Source organism: Citrus sinensis, chromosome 9 (genome assembly GCF_022201045.2).
Source record: "Citrus sinensis cultivar Valencia sweet orange chromosome 9, DVS_A1.0, whole genome shotgun sequence".
NCBI classification, from domain to species: domain Eukaryota; kingdom Viridiplantae; phylum Streptophyta; class Magnoliopsida; order Sapindales; family Rutaceae; genus Citrus; species Citrus sinensis.
The window spans coordinates 30373060-30394326 of NC_068564.1; the positions used below are offsets into that span (position 1 = coordinate 30373060).

Here is a 21267-nt window from a genome sequence, read left to right on the forward strand (position 1 = left end):
ATGCTTACGCGTTCGGATAGGGGGAAGCATATTGCCTTTTGTCATCCTCGTAAAAATACTATTAATTGTATTCCAAGGAAGAATTCTGGAAATCTTTAGGAAGGTCGCTACAAAGGAATCGTAAGACTCGACTCATGTCCATTGGAGGTCTTCTTAAGTAGCATTATCCGTAATTTACATTAATTCATTTTTTTTTTCTTTGGTAGACTCAATTATTATCAACCAAACTATCAGAGATAATAAAAGTTATCAACCAAACTATTAGAGATAATAAAAGGATTTACATAAACTATAAATTATACAACTATAAATTATATAAAATGTAACATAACAACCGCCACATTTGTAATATTAATATTTTTGAATTCCTATTTGTTGCTTAATTTAGCTATATCTGTTCTTTGATTTGACGTTCAGTTGTTCGTGATTCAATTTCGAGAGCCTGAAGCTTTGGTTATTAACTTCTAAGGATACCCAAGTGTACATTAGTAAATTTCTTTGTAAATTTTAACCCAGTAACTTCCGGCAATATACATGTGTGGTTTCAATTCACCAATAACTTGCGGTTCAGTTCAACAAATTTGCCTTTGCTGCTAACGCAGGATGTCCTTATAAATGGTTGAAACTGCGTCGTATATAGTATAGTAGAAACACACACCAGGTGGAAAAAAAAAGCAATAGCAGTAAACAGGTTGCTACATAATAAATATAGGTGAATAAATTTCAATAGCATTTACACGACCTACAAAACACATCAGATAAATGTAACCTTTAGATCAGGAATGTAATTTTACAGGGCAAAGATATGAACTAACTAGATTTATAATATTATTAGCTATGTACAACAACAAAATAGGAGACTGAAACTAGCACGAGAGTACCATATGTAGTCCACCAATGGTATGTAGTTATGTACAGAATGGGAACGGATAAGCTTCAAAAAAACAGGAGCATCCGTCCAAGTTCTAATCTGCATCAGTCATAACTAGTGGCTAAACCTACAAGGAGTTTAAAGGAAATGCCCTTATCAATCCCAGATAAGCCGCACTGCAGATTCCATTGTGTAGAATTTCCATCACATAATCACATGTACAATTTATGAAGTCAACTGGCAATGTTTCAACCACACGGGGTTTTACATCCCAAGTGTTGAAAAATAACTCATTATCTGCAAGCCTTGATTTTTTAGCCATAATCAAAGCATCAACCTTCTGAAAAATGCTCGACTTGAAGTTTATCCATAACATTCTTTTGAACAATGTAACCCTTCACATTATTTTACTTCTCATGCTGGACCAGAAATTGTGCACAAGGATATTCAGATAAAAATGCTGGAATGTGAGTATCTGCAGGATCTGTTACAGGAATCGCCATATCTATATCTTCTGTTGAGAAAGGAATGCTGCAATGGCAAAATGATCAAATTAAACTAAAAAAAGCCACAAAAGGTAAAAATAGAAACTTCAATGATCAACTGGAGACATAGAATCTTTTGGCCCAACTAAACGATCAACTTTACAGGTTCTCAATAACAGATTTTTGAGTCCTACGAATGTGACAAACCAATGAAATTATAAAAACTCCGGCAGCAAAAGCTAATCTCAGTGGTGATACAAAAGTTACATTCATAAGATGTGCTACTGAAAAAAAAAAAAAAAAATCAATCCTGTGTACTAAGCTAATTCAACAAGATGACTCTATCTTGGTTGCATGAAATTAGTACAAAAAACTCGTATGAAAGAAAAAGAAAGGCCCAACCCATTGCAATTACCAAGATTTGCATTTCAGCAGATATCTAGAACACTTTTTCGAGGATTATCCTAAAAGAAAGGATTCCTTCCCAAGACTACAGTAATCTCATAACAGTATATGGTTAGATAGGGTCAAGTAAACTACCTTAGATCATCATCCAGCAAGAATGAATTTGATGATAGATTATGATTGTCCTTGTTCAAGATCTCTCTCATTTGAGCAACCACCTGCCAACCAACCAAACTTCAGAGACCTAAGGGACAATAGTTTACCCATAAATATACAAACATAGAGGGTACAATAATTTCAACTTGCCTCATTTGATACACTCTGTGTGCCATATTTGTCATCCCAGTACATAGTACATATTCGATATATTTGCCTAACCGTCAATGCCTGTCAAAGTAAAACAAAAAAAGGAATTTGCTAACCATCCTCTCAAATGGCTTCTTCAAACAATGAATGCAGTGGAAGAGAACAGATCACCTACCGGACATAAATCCTGTCGAATCTCATCCAAAGACTTTTTTCTCTTCTGATGTATTACCTATAGAAATTGCATAATACACTATGTAAAAATGTATAAATAAGTCAGCATCTACAAAGAGCAAATCACAGAAGTATGACTCATACCAGAAATCCAACTGCTTGTCTAATATAATTTAGCTCGTGCCAAGAAGTTCCTGCAAACTGTATCACATAATAATTGAGACCCAAATCCTGTTTGCTTCAATCAGAGTAGCAATTACTGCTAGAAAAGACAGCATTTACCTCCTCCTTTGCACTGACTATCCATTTCTCTAGCTCTGCCAAACCAGATTTCACATATTCCCCATTTGAGAATGTGCAACATTCACGTCGCAGGAGCAGACTGCAAAGAAAATAATGCAATACATTAATGTACAAACTAGCCAGTCAACCATAATGCCAAAAAAAAAAAACATGTGACATCACAATCACCTACCTGTTGAAAAGAGATATATTGATGAAAGAGAAAACCTGGGTAATGAGCTTACGGATGAAAAAGGAAGGTACCTACATGCAAATTGTTTAGGTCAGAACAGGAGAGAAAAAAACTCAACTATCAACGCAGTACACAGAAGTTTCAGTGCAAGCACTTCATATCAACATATAAAATATCTACTTGTTCCTACATACAGATAGCATCGGATAAACCCCAACTTGTTTACTCGTCTCCAGTTAAATACATAACTGATTGATAAAACAAATTGGCAGATTTGTAAAATTAACTTATAATTCTTAGTTGTTGGATATAATTTAATCTAGCATGAACAAAAATGATTTTTTTTTCTTTTTAATAATTTCTAAAGATACCAACAAATTTACAAGCTTTCACTTCAATCAAATATTCATTATTTGAAATCTGATTAAAGAATAAACATATCACATACATGATTCTCACGCAAACGTCTCATAAGAGAATCCAAAAATTTGATGATGTTGTCCCACTGACTAGTATGTGATTGCTGCTGAACACCTGGTGATCTAGATAATTTTCCAGCATGTACTCGTGCAGTTTTGGGCACCTTCCAGTATAGAAAATGTGAGAGCAAAGCCAAGTGATTAGGGCAGAGTGCTTCAAAGCAACAGAAGCCATAATTTTCCAGGATGCATAACAAAAGAAAGCAGCATAGTTGGGAGACTCATTCCAGCATACAAGATGACAAAGCAAAAGCCAAGTGATTATAGTGTTTCAAAGCAATGGAAGCATGAATTGACTCTAGTAATTAAACCAAGTTTTGCCAAATTCTAGCATAGATTTCATAGAATGCAGTACTGACAATATTTATTTACCGATGGCCACAAATAAATAATCTAAGAAAGTTGCCTCTATCAACAACAAAATATGGACTATGTACACGACGCTCACTGAAAACAACAAACACCAAGGCAATTTTAGCGGATTTAAACCATATTCAAAACAACAAAAGCTATCACTTGAGCTGTCCTCCTCACTTTATTAAAATCAAACACAGTTCAGATCTTGCAGTCTATCCTTTTGCTTCTAGATAAACATATGAAGAAACTTGCATTCTCTGGTTACGTTGTGTGGAAGGTATATCTTATACACACCAGTGGAAGAACAGTTCAAATAGTAATATTAAGACTGACTGTATTCAAATCCAATAGTGAGTCCCAGCTAGTTTAGTTGATAAAACCTCTTGGGTAATGCAAGAGGCCTGGGATTTGAACCCTGCTCACATGGGTGAGGAGGGGATTTAATTACCAGTTGTGCTATTCTTTAAAGAAAGAAAAATGCATTCAAACCCAATTGAACAGCTTTTTCAAATGTGTAATTGATATGCCCAATAACTCTCACCTGGATGCATGAACCCAATAGTGGAGACAATTCTTTCTTTAAATTGTCACGAATCAAGCCAAAGATTTTCTCTACACAAGCAGTTAATTGTTGTTTGAATAGTATTGCTGGATATCTTGCTTCAACATGTGGAATGCCATCCCCAAATCCAATATATTTGAATGGAGATTTTATACCCTAGAAGTGTAACAACATTAAATCAGCAGGAACTCAGGAAAAAAATTCAAATTTTAATTAGCAAATTGACATTGGTCTGCTTTACCCTGAAGACTCAAGGAAAAGAAATTAATAAAAGAAAAAAAGTGCATTTATGTATTAACATATGAGTGAATTGCTGAAGAAGTTGAAAAAGCATAACTTCTATGTATCCAAAAAAACTAGCCAACAATTCTACTTGCAAGTTAAAATGAAACTCACATATGCAATCCTGCCAGGTAAGCCAGTGGAACCTGTGGTACGTGGAGTATTTGCAGTTAAAAGACCATTTGATCTTAAACTCCTCTGCAGGAGGCATAGCAGTGCAGAGGCATTAGACAGCCAATAAGGTAAGATGCTGTTCTCATCCCCAACCTGAGATAGTTGTGAGAGCAAGAATTTATTGAATATCATTTGCAACATCTACATAAAGACTTAATCTTTAAAGCAATGAATAACCTCACATCAATTGGTGAAAAAAAGGAGAAGAATTAGACATCACAGCAAGTAATTACCTTGAGAACATCATTGATTCCCTCAATGATATAGTCAAAGATAGCAGTCCTTTCAGACTCAAAGGCTTGCCAATGAACAAGAGATTTGTATATGATACAGGCAGCCACCGGTTTGCCATTATTAAACCCCAAATTTTCTTTGATACACCGTGAGAGAAATTCTAAGTTCTCCTGTACATTAAACGTAACTTCAACTCTTCAAATGCATAATGTGAGCAGGAAAAAAATAAAACTAGAATAAAATAATCCTAAGCACTTTGAAATCCCAGGTGAGCTTAAACTCACTAATCATCAAAAACACAATGAAATGCAAAATCAGGAGATCACAAATAACAGCAGCACGAACCTGATATCTCTCTGCAGTTAATTTTGTTCGCCGTGATTCTGATAAGCCGTGTGAAAATGGTGTAATAAGTTTTGAAGGCGTGGGTGACTCCTGCACAAGAGAAGAGAAAAAAAAAGTGCATGAAGAAGTGCAAGGCGTGGTGTGAGTCAAATTCAACGATAAAGCTGATTACAAATAGAAAGAAGTAAGTTTCTTACAAATATGGGCTTTCGATCAACGTGAGGAAGAGAAAGTGATCCTGTGTACTTCTAATCCATTAAGAAAAAATGTTGTTTCAAATTAAATATTGTAAAATGTGTAAAAGCCAATGCCTATCAGATGCAAAGTTCATAAAGAGATAAATGTATGCATGACAAGAACCCAAACAACACATCTCCACCTTTACAGCTATTATCTGTGAATTTACTTACATCTGAGAATGCCTTTGGGAGACCAAAGCGATTGCTTTTAGGAGATACACTCAATGCCTTTTGCCGCAATACATGATTCTCATCTTCCAAATGTGAGAGCTTCTCTTCCAGACTGATTCCAGAAAAGTACATACAAGAAACTGGATATATGAATAAATTTTGAGAGAGAAGTGCGCTAACAATAAAATAGATGAAGCTTCAGAATAGCCTTCCATATAACAGAAAATTAAAATTACACAAAAACAGAGACCCAATTATCTAAGGTATGGAAACCGTCACTGGTTTTAAAAAACAATGGACAATAAAGAGCACCTTTGCATGTTTTGCTGGAGACTAGAACATTTTTGTTCAACTTCCCTCAACTTCTCAATGGTATTATTATTTTCTTTCTGGGCCTTGATAAGCTCAAGCTCCAGAGTAGAGTTCTTCTTTTCCAAGGAATCCAAAGAACTCTGTAAAACAGCAAACCAGAAATTGTCAATATGAACTTCATAAGAAAGCAGATAATATGACTAGCAAACAAACACACGAAAGAATCAGGGAGGATTATTATACATACGTGAACTAATTTGTACAATAACTCTCAGGTGAGGACATCCTTATTTCAGCAATAAAGTGAGAATGTCACTAAAATACAAAAAACAAAACAAAAAAACACAAATTTCACTTTTTAATCTTTTTACAGCATCCTCATCTTTTTAAAACCAAGATGTCTTCACTTGAGAATTATTTTATATATATGCACAGGATCTCAGAAAAATTGTTAATGAAGGACAGCCAAACAAGTAATCATAAGCAAATACCAAATCAATCAACAGTATAGAACAAACCTTTAATACTGCATTTTCCTTCCTGATTTCAGCCATTGCCACAAGTTCTCTTTCTAAAGCAGATTTCTCCTTCAATGATAGCTCTAGTTGATTTTGCAGCATCGCATTTTTGTTACACTCATTAATTGTAGCCAACTTAGCTGCATCCAACTCAAGATTCAAAGACTCTAACAACTTTTGGAGCTTTGAAATTTCAACTGACTTAGCCTCCTCAGTCGAAACCTGCAGTCCAGGATTATAAATATACATATGCATAGAATTAATGGTATCCAACAAAATATATTAGCAAAAGGGGCGTAAAATGGAATCATACAACTGTAACAGATAGGGTTTCAGATTTCCAATTAAATTTGTGTATTATGTAACATACGAAGGAGGAAAAAATCAAACCAGCTAAGCACTAAAGCCATAAATGCATAGCTCTCACAGAAGCTTAATGATGATATCAGTAAGTTGCCAAAACACGGTTATAAGATTGAAAACAATACCCTCAATTTCTTTTCTAACTGCACCCGCCAAGTGAGATCTTCCAACTGCCTCTCAAGTTTATTCTTAGCTAAACGTAATGCACCTGCTTCATTAGCCACCTGCAAGCAGACAATGAATATAAATTTCTGATGTAAATCACTTCAAATATAAGATAAGATTTAATTGCATTTCTATACATATTCATAAACATTAAACAAAAACTGCAAATGAAAATAAACAAAGTTCAGACAACTCTTGGTCATTCAAAAACACAAGCAAAGCAAAATCATATTTATTAGAAAATCCAATAGTAATATATTGAACATAGACATAAGTAAAAGGATAATGCACATATGTCGACATTCTCCACAACTCCAATGAAGAGATTATCAAGAACTTTGAAACCTATGAACATTCTTTGTAACTCTAGACTGAGAGAGGTTAAGGAAATTTAAAAGGGTAGAGTGGCACTTTTCAGGGAAAAAAAAAAGGGCCGAGTGGTGAAGTATGCTTGTTTCTCTCTTTTTCAATGAGGAAAGGAAACTTGTAAGTATATTAAAAGCATAGTAGGGTCTACAAAAAGTGAACACACTTTCCACAAAAACCAGGACCAGCCCAGGAAAAACACAAAAACTATATACAAAAAGAAAATTAGCACACTCAAAGCCAAAAGACTATCGAAATATTTTGATCATACAAATGTCCAAAAACAAAAATTAAAGTCAAAACTGATGAGCAAATTGAAAAAAAAAAAAATTGGAATCAAGATCAGTCATAGTAAGTGTAAAAGATAGTTGGAAGAAGAGGCTTCCCTTTGACAATAAATTCCAATTTAAGCAAATAGCGTAAGCTTTATGTCTTGTTTTCATCTTGCACGTGAGTTTTGTGGAAAGAAGAGGATACATTAAAATTGAAAAGGTTGAAGGATCTTTCCTATTTGCATAGTAGGTTTATTTTTACCTGTTTAAGCCTTCGAAGCTCTCGTTTTGCCAGTTTTTGCCTCCACCGACATTGTATAGCTATGATAGAAGTTTGATGATGCTGGAATGCAGAACGGAACTTGCACATCCTCCAACAAGCCTAGGAAATTTATATTGTACAGCCAAAGGAGGAACAAACACAAGGTCAAATTGCAACAGCCAAACAAGTATAGAAAAATCAAAGGCAACCAAGAAGCATAGCAATTGCTTCACAATCTATTTTCATATCTTTTTCATTTTTAAATCAGCGTAGAAAATAGAACAGTTTCAATCTCTCCCTTTAATCAACTGAACTTACAACTTATTCATCAAACTAATATTCACAAAATATTAATGAAATTTCATAATGATCAAACAAAAGTTCAAAAATGTTATATTTTACACTCCAATTTATAAGTTATCCTTGAGGGGCTTTTCTATTGGGTACATGTCCAAGATTAGGCTGGCCATGAGTTATAAAACAGTTTATAAATATTGATAGAGAGGGACTAGTTGAAATAAGAAAATCAAATTGAAAGCTGCCACAAATGGGCAGCAACTTTGAGCAAAATTATTCAGAAGAAAACAAAGCTGAGCTCTGAGTCAGGAGGGGCAGGTGCCCTTCTCACAACAACATAGCTTCTTTTCTGCAGGAAACATATTCGAAACTGATGCATAAAATAGGTGGATGTCTAAGAATTCAATTTATAGTTAAGATTGGCATGATATGCATTGACAGCTGCCAAACAATTTTTCCAGTTAACATTGAAAATAAAATCAAAGAAAACAGAAGCAGGACATCTACCTCCCACTTTCATCTGCAAAGGAAAAAATGAAGAAAAAGAGGAACTGAGGAAGGGTGATTAGACCTAAACATAAGTATGTACAAATTGTACCTGAATTACAGTGGCAGCTTTATGCCTCTTTCTGTGGAGGAATCTTTCCCGAATTGAGAAGCCACGGATATTGGACTGTATAACGATAGCAGCCAAAGACAATTTCAAGAATGCACGCCTTGATAGCCACCAGCGGACATACTTCTGTAATGAAATAGCAGCAGCTGTCTCTCGTTTCACACCATACAATTTTCTAGCAAGGCATCCTACAATAAATAAGACCAGTAATTGTTAATGACAACAGAGAACAAAATATTGTAATACCAAAAAAGCTCATGAGCCCATTAGCCAAAAACAGCTACATTCTGATAATCAAAGCAGCAGCAAAATAAGAATAAATCATTCACAAATGCTTCATATAGAAGCAAAGGATTTTTTTTTTTTTTAAAAAAAAACCAATTGAGAAAATAAAATCGATGCCAAATGGGAGTTGAGCTGTTAACAAAGAGGAAAGAAGGTATTTGGCGGACGTATCACTTCATTTTTCTTCATATTTGTGAGGTTCCTGACAGCGGAGGCTACAAAAAGTAGCAGCAACTCAGGGAAAATTGAAATTTAGATGCAAATATACAAACTTCACTTTTTGATTCAGTCAACTTTTTAAGGGATTGACTTTTAACCATACACCATCTGTTGGAAAATTTTGAGGTTTAAAGGTAGGGGAAAGGTTTTTGTCTTAAGGGATTATTTTGGCTACTATGGATTTAAAGAAACTTGAGAATATTTTATAACAGTGATGGAGGATTACATGTTTCTTTGGGACAGTTACAAAGAGGCTTCTCTATATGCTTCCATCTCTCCAGAGTCCAAAGATATGTTTTTCTCCTTTCTTTTGATTAATTGGGAGGCAGCTATCTATGGTGTAGTGTCATTGGATAAAATTTATGATCTTGCAGGATTTGTAGGTTTTTGGCTCAGGAACTTTTTGATCTTCTGTTTGTGGACTGCTTGTCCCTTTTCTATGTACATTTCCTACATTTAATTTACTTATTTTGTTTGTTTAAAAAAAAAAAAGTATATTGAAAATTTATCACTTCAAGAATTTAGCAAATGATGAGGAGTCATTTTGCGAATGCTTGGATAAAACAAATCCAGAAAAATCAAGCTAAAGAGCTGTAAGAAAAGGATAACCTCTGCATAGTGCTTGGAGGACAAATGCAGCAGCACGGATTGAGACAAAATTCCTATGTGCAATAAATGTTCGCCATCGGTGTTGAATACACCTTGCAGCACTGTCCAGGACCTCAGCCCGTCTAGAGTCTAAAATGCCTATCTGACCAGCCCTCAGAAACACTTTTGTCCTCCCCAGCTACAACAAAAAAATATATCAAAAGGAGAAAAAGAAACATTTTGATCAAACAAGATGCAAAAAGGATAGTATCACAACCACGTTTACCCCAAAAACAAAGTAGGCATACCTGAAAGTTCTCAAGCTTTAACTTTCGCAAAATTTTTTCCGTCAAAGCTTTTTCTTCATAACTGTGAACATTTAAAAGTAAAATAAATAAATAATCAATTAACTAACTAAAATATTAAAGTATGTATATATGTGCATATATGAGAAATAACTTTATGAAAAATTACTCAAAATACAGATTGAGAATTTACTGTTGCATCTCGCAATGATGGGAGAAATACCTCAGAAATTATTCAGTATAACACAATATGGATATATGTTAAAAAATAATAGCAGAGATACAAACACTTTCACAAACCATTGTGTACAAACTGATGAGACATGGAAAAATTACATAAATGAAAACACAAAAGTTAATGAAATTAAAGAAAATAAAGAAAATAATTAATATGTGCCGTAAGGCAGACATACAATAGTGCTACATCAGTTTAAACAATAATTTGCAAAAGATGTTTGTATCGTAGTTACTAATATATATGCTAAATTGAGCAAAATAGCAAACCCATGTTTAAGCTAACTTGATTTTGCAGGGCATCCTTGAGAGACATTTACTAAAATTTTCCAAGATTTAGGTTCACAATAAACTAAAATCCCCACCTTTCATCCATAAATTCAAGAGCTAATAGTCCAAAGCGGTCCACAAAATCTGAGTAAGTCCTTCGAGTTGGATAACCTGCCAGACTTATCCGAACCGCTTCCAGAACACCCTACACCAAATCAAACAATAATCATGTTAATATTTCATGATCATGACATAAAAATCAAAAAATAAAAAGGTCCATAACATTAGTGCCTTGTTACAAACAAGGGAGCATAGAATGACTGTGTGTGGGCGCGTGTGTGAGAGAGAGAGAGATAAGAGGGAAGCGAGAAATGGAAAGAGGAGAAAATTTTTAATAAGAAACTAGAGGAGAGAATCTGGAGCAGAATGCGATCATTTACGCTTTAAGAACAAAATCTCATATCAATAACAATAATAGAAACAATTAATGACACTAATTATGGGAAGAAAAACAACAAGAATAACAGTATTAAGGATGGGAATGCTATAGCACTGATGTACACAGCCAATAACATATAGATGAGATAAATTAACCCACTGATACGAAAAAGCAGTGTTACTTAAATAACATTTTTCACAGGCCAACTAAAGTGCAACAACAGTCCACGCTAGTGTGAAGCAGTCAAAAAGCTTACCAATATTTTGATAATGTGGCATGATAGTCATGCATGTAGTTTGCATTTGCAACCACACAGAAACAATAATTTACCAAACAGAAGAAAGATATTCATAGTTCCACTCGGTCACATTTACTGCCATTTTAAAACTATTAAAACAGTCAAATGCATTGGTGCTGCTTATAATACATATTTTTTAAAATTCCACTTCTCAGTACACGTGATCAAAAGTTATGTGGCACTAATAGTTTCACTCCATCAAATTTATTGTCATTTTCCCCCCCCCCCCCCCCGAAACTAATTTATTCTCCTATCAAAACTACTAGCAAATGCAGATAATATCTCTACACTGGAATACCAGCACAAAGTATAAAAATTTCGAAATCACATGTTAGAATACTGGCACGTATAAAGTTTTGAAATCACTGACCCCACAGCGTAATTGATGTAAGATGCTGGGATTCTCAAATTTTTGAGGTCGATTCAGGGAGTTGGGCTTCACACAGCGTATGTAATGAGGCTCTGTCGAGTTGAGGGTTTCCATAAGTGCTTGAAGTTGTTGCTAGATGCAGAAAAAGATAATAATCAGCATCCACTTTAGAAAGTTACAGACAGAAATGTTGGAATACCATCAAACTGAAAGTTCTGACAATACCAAATTTTACGCAAAATGAACACATCAAAATTGATATTAAAATACATAAGTAGCCATTCAGAATCCACTAGAAGTAAACTATCCAAACACCAATGTGCAAGAAGAGAAATTCACAAATCAAAAGGCAAAACATCAAGTTATAAGAAAAGAAATCCAAAACTTGAAAAGAGTGAGACTGACTAACAATTGAAATAAACTATCCAGAGTCTTCTCAAAAGTATGAAGCAAATACTCACATTATTTTTTTTTATTGTTTTTTCCCACTATTAGAGATGGTGGACATGACAAAAGCACAATATCAGCCTATAGGTTCTGTTTGATAAAACTGAAAATAGATACCTCAAAACTCATGATCAGTGTTGTAAGGTGGTGATGGTTGTAAAAATAATGATATAGTAATATATGTAAAGGTGATTCTCATGATAATACAATGGAGGGCAATAAAAATTAGGGCTAGAAGTCCACCAAGAAAAAAGGAAAAAAAAAAGAACACAAGACATCCAAAAAAATATCAGCAATTGTGGTCCCCAAACCATCCCAATTATAAAGGATAAATAAAAAACACATAGAACCTGAAACTTTTACACAGTACTGAAAGTTCCTTCTCTTTTCAGTACGTAATTATCTGCTTCTTAAAATAAACTTTCATACACAGCCAGACTACCATGATGGGGATGATGGCTCAATGCCAAGTCGCATACCTTGAATCTTGAGGCCACAGAAGAAAATTTGTATGATGATCTGGAAGACTCCTCTGATAGCACAGGGAAAAGACCAGCAACAAAAGGGCATTTGGAAGAAGACAAAAGATTGCAGTGTTCTACCACAACATAATCACGATTTTTGTCTAAAAAAGTGTTTGTTTGATAGGTCACCTACAGATAAAGCAATGCAAATCATAATAATAATTCTCAATATCAACAAATAATTCTATATCTGACAATAGTCTGCGTAGAACGTGCCTTGCCAGCATAATGGGAAATGGTAAAGTCCGTTTCTGAAAACTTTGCCTTTTCCAGTCTTGGATGGGCTCGGAAATTCTGAAACAGCTTAGTTGAAAATGTCGCATGAGTTGATTTGGGAAACATGCTGCATGAATAAGAAAATCAGGGTAAGGATAAACTGCATAAACCAATTGTACAGAGCAACACGCACCAATTAATACTTAAGAAAAAGTGTACCAAGCTTCATCCAAGAGAGCAATTATCCCAATAGGTTTCTGCAAATAAATTTATAAAGGCATAAGGCCCATTTGTAATTGAAGGCATATCTAGAAACGAAACAAAAATAATAATAATAATAATCACACATATTATGTACATATTACTTTCTTAGTTACCATTAGAAAAAGAATGACTATTGCTAATTTGCTCATTAAATATGATTTCCTTTGAACAGATATTTAAAGGGACAACATTTGTTTAAAAGATTTTATTACGTTTCAACACGTAAAAAGTTGATGTCATTCGTAGAAGCTAAACCTGTGTCTAAGACATAACAGTAAACGACCATACTAAATTATCACGGTACATGAGTAATCTTAGTTTCAGAAAACCATCATTTACTTGGTGGCTCCATATGACATTAATTCTAGCACTTTTGAGTTCTCGCGAGTAGTAGCACTTTCCACGGTCAAAGAACATGAAACCAGATAAAGTTGATGTCATTCGTAGAAGCTAAACCTGTGTCTAAGACATAACAGTAAACGACCATACTAAATTATCACGGTACATGAGTAATCTTAGTTTCAGAAAACCATCATTTACTTGGTGGCTCCATATGACATTAATTCTAGCACTTTTGAGTTCTCGCGAGTAGTAGCACTTTCCACGGTCAAAGAACATGAAACCAGATAAACAAAGAGAACCACCACCATAAACGTATGAAATTCCAAACAAGGTGGGTGGGGAAAGGATTCCATGAATTGGTGAAGTATTGCAAAATAATTATAAACAAAAAATAGGCCAAAGTGGATAAAACTTCTGTGAGAAGGAACAAATGAATACCTTCTCAATCAAATCTAAAACATCTTGATTGTCTATAAATTCAATGTAGCTCCAATTAATCTCTTCTCTCCTATACTCTTCTTGCTCCATCTTAAAAACGTGCTGAAAGAAATGGGGTGAAATATAAGATAGCATCACACATTCTTACTGAAAGTACAAGCCCACCCTACAATACAACATTGAGTACCTCATTAAAATGTTGCTGCAACTTCTCATTAGCAAAATTAATGCAGAATTGCTCAAAACTGCAGAAAAGAAGATTTTAATCAATCAATAAAAGAAAGGAATATGACAGCAAAAGTGTGCTGGAAAGATACTGAAGTTAATGGAAATGCTATGATGTGTAACCATATGAATCACATGATGTTAAGGAACTATGTCGAAATTCTAGAAGAATGTGCTTGATTCAAACAGCACAAGCTACCCTTATCAGCCTTGGTCTTTCACAATTCAATTTCTGAAGCTATTGTAAGGGCCATTCAAAGAAATTAATAAGCAATTTCATACACCATAAACATCTCTGTTTCAATATTCTCACGAGAATTTGTCAGATTTCAGTCTGAACAATATCCTCTCTTGTTGCCCCTTATTTTGGAATTTAGTGAATCTCCGTTTTGTCATTTGTTCTTTTCTTCAATTCCATCATTTCTGTTTGAACAAGAATATTTAATGCAACTACCCAAACAAAGTCAAGAAACAAAAAGTTATTACTAGGGAGTGTTGGCACATTGGCAGAAAATCACATCCAACGATATTTAAAAGTTTACCATGCACAACACAGACAAAAAATCAGAGAACATTTACACGTTCAACAGGACACAATATATTGTAACACCTAAACCCTTTCACGGAGAGGGATTTCTTGATATTAAGATGTCTATTATGCACATTACAAGTTCAACAGGACTCAATATATTGTAACGGCTGTTCCTGTTAGTAGAGAGAGACTTCTTGATAAGCCAAATTCTGGGCACAAGGACAATCAAGGTATTATCACCACAAAATTATTTAATAAATAAATGGTTATAAATTTCTTTATAATAAATAAAACATTCCCAAAAAAATTAATATTTTTTTGACAAAAAGAAAACATTTACCTGTTATGTTTAAAGCTTTCAAAGCCGTAAATGTCCAGAACCCCAATTTGCATCTGGGAGTTCATATCTTGCCCAACAGATCTATTGATTTTTTCAACAAGCCTGGAAAACACAATAGAACCATTAAATTTCCACATCACAAATATCCATAGAGATCAGTAGACATTTTTGTTTTATGCAAACGTGACCCTCAGTTTACCAGTCAAATAGTCGAGAATAAACAGTCTTCGCCAACGCATCACGACTAGCAACAGCAGCGTTACAGTCGAGTGCTTTGATAATACTTCCTTCACGAGTTTGAATTGTACGAGTACAGAGTGTAGCCAGCAAAAGGTTTACATCACACCTGTTTAAGAACCAAATTAACAATTTTTTTAGCATCAAACAACCAAACTTTGAAATTCTTGCACCAAAATCTTTGCTATCTAGCCATCTCATCATTAAAATATAGAGGTAACCTACAGAAACAAACAATTCTGCACATCAATGCATCACTTAATATAAGCTTCAAGCAATCTGATAATGAAAAAAAAAAAACTTAGTCAAGCAAGACATGATAGCATGCATTATAGAATCACCTACATAAAAAGATCAGCAGCCATCTGCAAATGAAAACTAGATTTCTGATCCTTTATAACAGAAGAGTCGTGCTCTTTCCCAGGAGAAAATTCAATGTTGCCCAGATGCAGAATTGCAGCTAAGGTGCGAAAAATAGCTTCCTGATAAGAGGAAAATATACTCTGTGAGTATCAGAATAATAATCAATGGTAGTGGTATGCAGTTGCAAGAACATGATACTGTATAAATTTTTAAACCTGATCCTCATGACTTATACCAACAATATCCATTGCCCTTTTTGTCTTCATGTACTCCTCAGCGCTGCTCACTCCATCTAGTTCATAGACCTTACTTTGATTTAAGTAGTGAAAGTGGCTTGGGTGGTCAAGTTTGTATTTTTCTGCATCCTAAACACATGAAACAATTCAAAGACAATGAAATACATGCTTGATATGATGATATGAGAACAATAAATCCGATAAACACTATCATAGTAAGCAATCGGACAATCATCAGTACCACCATCCTGCATGTTTTTTACACATGCTATCATTAGTACCATGAATCCTATGCGGTTCTGTCATTAGCACATTACCATAATTAACCACCATGCCTACAGAGGGTAGAGAAAGAGAGCCAAGGACGGAGAAGAGAGAAAGAGAGCTGATAGACACACAGACATATACAGAAAGAGAGAAAGTATACCCTCCCAGACGCACATAACTGATAAAAGCAGTGATAATTCCTTTCCGGATCTGTTATCTGAACTACACGGGACCTTTCTAGAAGGTAAGTTCTGATTGCCGCACCAGATATTCGACCATTTGTGTCAAATTGGATCTCAACAAACTTGCCAAATCGGCTGCCACAATACAAAGCATGAGGATTAAGAAAGTAGAAATTCAACCAGATCACAATTAAAAAAAAAAAAATTGTATCACCGATGTAGGGAAGCAAATAAATATATAAAATCAAACAAACTATCATGCATGTAAAACATGATTAATGTGTCAATTATTGCCAAGTTATTTCTACTCACTTCCCAAGCTCCAGTATCTCTTATTGCCATTAGTTTTTTAGTTCCAAACTTACTCCCAAACTCAGTTAATGAAAAATCTAAATAATATCAGATATTGTACTAGGCCCCTAAAACATGTTAAAATTTAGTCTTACTTATCAGATCAGGGCAGATTGAGAGTGGTTTGCTAACATGTAAGAGTTGTAATTAGCCAAGTATTGCCAGGACTAATCAGTTGAGTGCTTTTCTACTTTGGTATATTTATAAAATCTAGCCTACACAACTTTGTGTTAGATTTTTTAAACCGAAAAGAGAGGGGGGGGGGGGGGCGGGGGGTGGAGGGGGCTGACAAAAGCTCACTACATCTATACCTTCACTCTCACATACACGTGTCCATGGGCACAGAAAGAGAGATATTATATGCACATGCGACTAATAATAGAATTATCAGTCTTTCTGTTAAAGTACCATCGCAGTAAATCAGTCACCTATGAATTAGTTCATTAACAACAAATATCACACAAAGCACTAATTAAGATGCCAAAACAGTTTAAAGAGAGAAAGAGAGAGGGAGAGAGAGGTGTGCTATGAAGTGTCCTAATAAAAACATCGGACTTTGAATGTATAGAGATGAATTTATAAATATCGGATTATAATCTCAAGCCAACAAGTATAACAGTTGAGGAAGTATGAAGCTCACTGCTTATATCCAACGAGGACAGTAGCACCATATGATGGCAAGCAATTAGATGCATAACTCTATAAACAATAAAGTAATAGCTTCTAATATCAATCCAGCTGCATACCTAGAGTTGTCATTTCTTACAGTCCTCGCATTCCCAAATGCCTCCAAGAGGGGATTTGACTGGGACACGTAGAATGTGAAATCATTAAGTTGATAGCAAAAATAGAAAATTCCAAAAGCATTCAAAGTGAACATAAGGTCAACCACGATTGAGACTCAATTGAGCTTCTTCAACACAAGAATAAGATTAACTTATCTTATCCATTAAAGCAGATATCCATAAGCCTAGCTGCCGAATATTATTTACAAGATAAACTTAAAAATGCCTCACTCCAGAATCATGAGCAGAAGTTTATAGAAAGATGCATCTTGGTTCAAAATGTAAGCATAAAGAACTTTTGTAACCAGGTTTAGTGGAATTCGCACTTACTTCAAGAACTTGCTGCTCAACATTTCTGTCATCCCCAACAGCTCGCCCACCAACAAAAGTTAGATACTGCATAATCAGTTTTGTTGTCTCAGTTTTCCCAGCACCACTTTCTCCACTGACCAAAATTGACTGACTTTGATGCTCACTTATCATTGCTCTGAATATATAACAACCATCAGCTACCACAAGAATTGTTAAGTAAGCAGAATCCACAAAAAATATGCAGGTTTGACAAACCTGTATGATGCATCAGCTACAGCAAAAACATGGGGACTTAGCTCACCAAAAGGAGCTCCCTTGTACTGCTCCATCATATGTACATTGTAAAGATGAGGTAGCTTGGTGAATGGATTGACGGCTATCAAAATGCTTCCGGTGTACGTCTATCAAAGACACCAAAAAGGAATACATTTTGTACTGACATCAATCTTCAGAAATGGCACTTAGAAAATTCATGAAGTCCCAGAGATTAAAAGTGAGAGATTTTTTTTAACAAACAACTATCCCATGTAAATCAAGCATTCTAAAGGGCAATAATAATCTGCATAGTGTTCCATTGACTTCCTGACTAGTTAACGGACATGAAAAAAATGAAATTAAACGCTAAAATTATTAATGAAATTGCAATACAGAACAACAACTAAATCTGAAATATTATCTTTGAAGTGGGTAAGTTTCAGCCTAAAGACTGTACCAACCCATTCACATCTTAACCACTTAGTTGGCCCTAAGTTAACACACCTACACCCTGCTTAATTGAATGACCAAGGGCAATTCAATATCGAGAGAGGGAGGGGGGGGAGACTAAAGACAGCAGCACGAGCTTTTATTCAACTGAGCATGACAAAAGGAAAAAAGGGTTTAAGCAAACCAAGCCATAATGACGCAATTAATAGCATACTTATCAGAGGCAAAACTGTTAAAAAGAACCTCTTCACAATACGTTCAGCTTTCCGCTGTCCATTTCCTAATCCGCAGATCACCATAATTATTACGAGCCTTTACTTTTATGCAAAAAGTCCAGCTTGGCATGCCTAACATGGATATAAACTTTCAATTTGAGTTCTGAAAAAGAGTAAAGCACCACTTCTTACAACATTAACTAATAGGTACAACTCAAATCACTAAATCAGCATCATAATCAAAATTGGTGCTCACACAATCATTACTTGAGATTCTAAGAATTCATATCTTAACTCACTCCATTCGCCGAATATCGATTTAGACCGACTTCATGATTAATCATATACAAACCAAATGCAAGCAAAACTTGTCAATTAAATAAGCACAACTAAACACATGCGCAGGCCCAGGCACACACATACACATGTTTAATCAGTCACATTTGCATTCAATTAACTCACATAAATATCATTAAGAGCATATCTTCTCTCGAGGTTATAAAGCACTCCAGGCTCATTCAAATAAGTCAACTTGGTCATATCATCAACTCCTCCATGCTCCTCGTCGTCGTCCGTAGCTCTGAGGAACACCCTCTCCGGCGCAGCCAAAACCTGCAAAATAATTGAAAAGAAAAAAAAAACAACGCCAAACTTCAAAAAAAGAATAAAAAAACCAAAAGACATAGTTTCAAAACAAACCACACTACCATATGAAAAATCAATAATTACCTTTTTACCAGTAGCCGTTAAAACTTGGACATGCCTTCCTACAGAATCGGAGACAACTTCCGCCGCCACCCAAGCCAAATCCTTGTCCTCCACCCACACCTTGGAGCCCTTACGGAGATTCATCTTTCATCAAAAGAAAAAAATGCTATAAATTCTTTTGAGAGCTTTTCTATTTACGCTGCCAAATAGTGTGGAAAAATAATAAAACCTAGAAATTTTCTTAATCCAGACAGACAAGACGAGAGAAAGAGAAGAAAAGAAAGTGAGTTTGAAATTTCAAAAAATGAAACCCTAGAGATAGAAAGAGAAAGGGGCAGGTGAGTTTTTGGAGAAAATTGTTTTTCGTTTGGGTTCCCGCCCTAACGAATGTGGTGTGCCAGCGTAGTGTGGGAGTCGAATTTGGCGAAACGCGAGGGGTATTTTTGTATCGTACTCGACACGTCACGGTCACCCCCGCTCCCCAGATTTGTTTGTCGTAATTACTTTGTGTGTTTCTTTTTCCTTTTTCTTTTTTTCAGAAATTTTTTTTTACTGTTGCTGCTGCTCTATCTATGCTATTACCAATCTCCCACGTTTTCTTTTTCTCAAATCTCACCGTTTGGTTCCGGGAAATTTGTCGGAAAATTCATAAAGTTCAATTGCAAATGAGTCCATTTCATAGCATTTAATGCTTTGGAAGAGGTCATTTTCATTCTAATGGTACGACCAAATGAGATCTTTTCACCACACCATCATTCATTCATGCCGGTAAGGTAATTATGATGGTGGATCTTTTAATTTTCAAATACCCATAGGCTAGGTTAGCCTAAGTGGTTAGAGACATTTCCTTACAAATGTGAGAGAAATGGTTCGAGCCTCCGCAGATGTATTACAGGAGTTTAATTTAAATTTTTTTTTTTTGGAGCCTCAAAACTTGAGTGAAGGCAGTCTTTCTCCTAAAATGAGAGTTGACGTCGTTCGAATATTTGAGAGGGTTAAAAATATTAGCAGTGTCATATCAGAATTAATATAAACGAGTCTCAATATTTATATGATTGTAAATATCATGAGCAATAGTTTTCATTAAAAAAAAAAATACCCATACCACACGTGTGACAAAAATAATAAGAAAAATGATCTAATAATATCAAAGATTCTCATAATGGTAAGATGCAATAAAAATAGCCTCACTTACTTTTATATTTCTCTTATAACCCATAGAAATTAAAGTCTCTCTTCATCGTATTTGGAAATCATAGATCAAAATGTTCTTGTATTTACCGTGGAAAATGTATTTTTCCTGAAGTACATATAGAGATATTTAGTACCTTAAATTTGAAATCCCTTATGGGACATTAGTAAGTATTAATTAATAGGTGTCATCTGTTACTCTTATTTTGAAAGTGACAAATTAAAGTCAGAATAATTTACTTTCTATATTCAGTAGCCAGCAGAAGTCAACAACAGCTAGTAAATTAAAGAGAGTTCAAATTTATGGATAAAATTTTCAAATTTATTCTTTTCCCTTTCCTAAGATAAGATTCAATTCACGGCAACCAACTGAAAAGGTGAAACCCGAAGTAATATTTTTATTTATTTATTTATTTGAAATAACCCAAAAGAGTGTTTAAAATTTTTTGAATAATTATTGGAAATAAGTACAAAATTGTTTACTTATATTTTAAGGCAAAGAAAAGGATATAGTTTGGTCCAGTTGCTGATAAAGCGAAATTGCTCTAAAATGTCTGCACTCCCTGGCGAGGGGGCCGAGCAAATTGTGAGTTTGTGAGTGACGGGGCATCGTACAAGTTACGACGCAACGGTAATACTACTAATCGAG

At 34.8% G+C, this 21267-nt stretch overlaps 1 protein-coding gene across 4 annotated transcripts; it reads right to left on the reverse strand.

Annotated features, from left to right (window-relative positions):
• Window positions 1–678: 678 nt before the first annotated feature.
• LOC102620713 (myosin-15) lies at window positions 679–19956 on the reverse strand. 4 transcript variants are annotated; one of them, XM_052434343.1, is made up of 38 exons: window positions 19449–19956; window positions 19182–19331; window positions 18055–18200; window positions 17818–17974; window positions 17449–17507; window positions 16330–16486; window positions 15882–16031; window positions 15649–15785; window positions 15266–15412; window positions 15067–15168; window positions 14157–14214; window positions 13970–14071; window positions 13145–13182; window positions 12926–13052; window positions 12665–12838; window positions 11739–11870; window positions 10727–10836; window positions 10131–10191; window positions 9844–10021; window positions 8713–8918; window positions 7818–7937; window positions 6878–6976; window positions 6390–6611; window positions 5872–6011; window positions 5560–5671; window positions 5347–5394; window positions 5150–5239; window positions 4804–4974; window positions 4511–4663; window positions 4094–4270; window positions 3165–3299; window positions 2717–2787; window positions 2524–2623; window positions 2386–2442; window positions 2243–2299; window positions 2068–2148; window positions 1897–1979; window positions 679–1402 (listed from the first exon to the last, which is right to left on the reverse strand). In XM_052434343.1, the coding sequence occupies exons 1-38, from the start codon at window positions 19569–19571 to the stop codon at window positions 1279–1281; spliced, it is 4554 nt and encodes a 1517-aa protein (XP_052290303.1). In that variant the 5' UTR covers window positions 19572–19956; the 3' UTR covers window positions 679–1278. The 4 variants fall into 4 exon arrangements, with proteins under 4 accessions (XP_052290303.1, XP_052290302.1, XP_052290305.1 ...); XM_052434342.1 differs by having other exon boundaries at window positions 5347–5397; XM_052434345.1 differs by lacking the exon at window positions 19449–19956 and adding an exon at window positions 18748–18851 and having other exon boundaries at window positions 5347–5397; window positions 19182–19324.
• Between the last annotated feature and the right edge of the window lie 1311 nt (window positions 19957–21267).

Excerpts from the sequence above, each read along its gene's own strand:
- LOC102620713 (XM_052434342.1), bottom strand. The coding sequence starts at position 19,571 with ATGAATCTCCGTAAGGGCTCCAAGGTGTGGGTGGAGGACAAGGATTTG. Across the intron at positions 15,169-15,265 it reads TATTCTCGACTATTTGACTG|GCTTGTTGAAAAAATCAATA; the intron begins GTAAACTGAGGG and ends TGTGTTTTCCAG. Across the intron at positions 6,977-7,817 it reads AGCTTCGAAGGCTTAAACAG|GTGGCTAATGAAGCAGGTGC; the intron begins GTAAAAATAAAC and ends GTCTGCTTGCAG.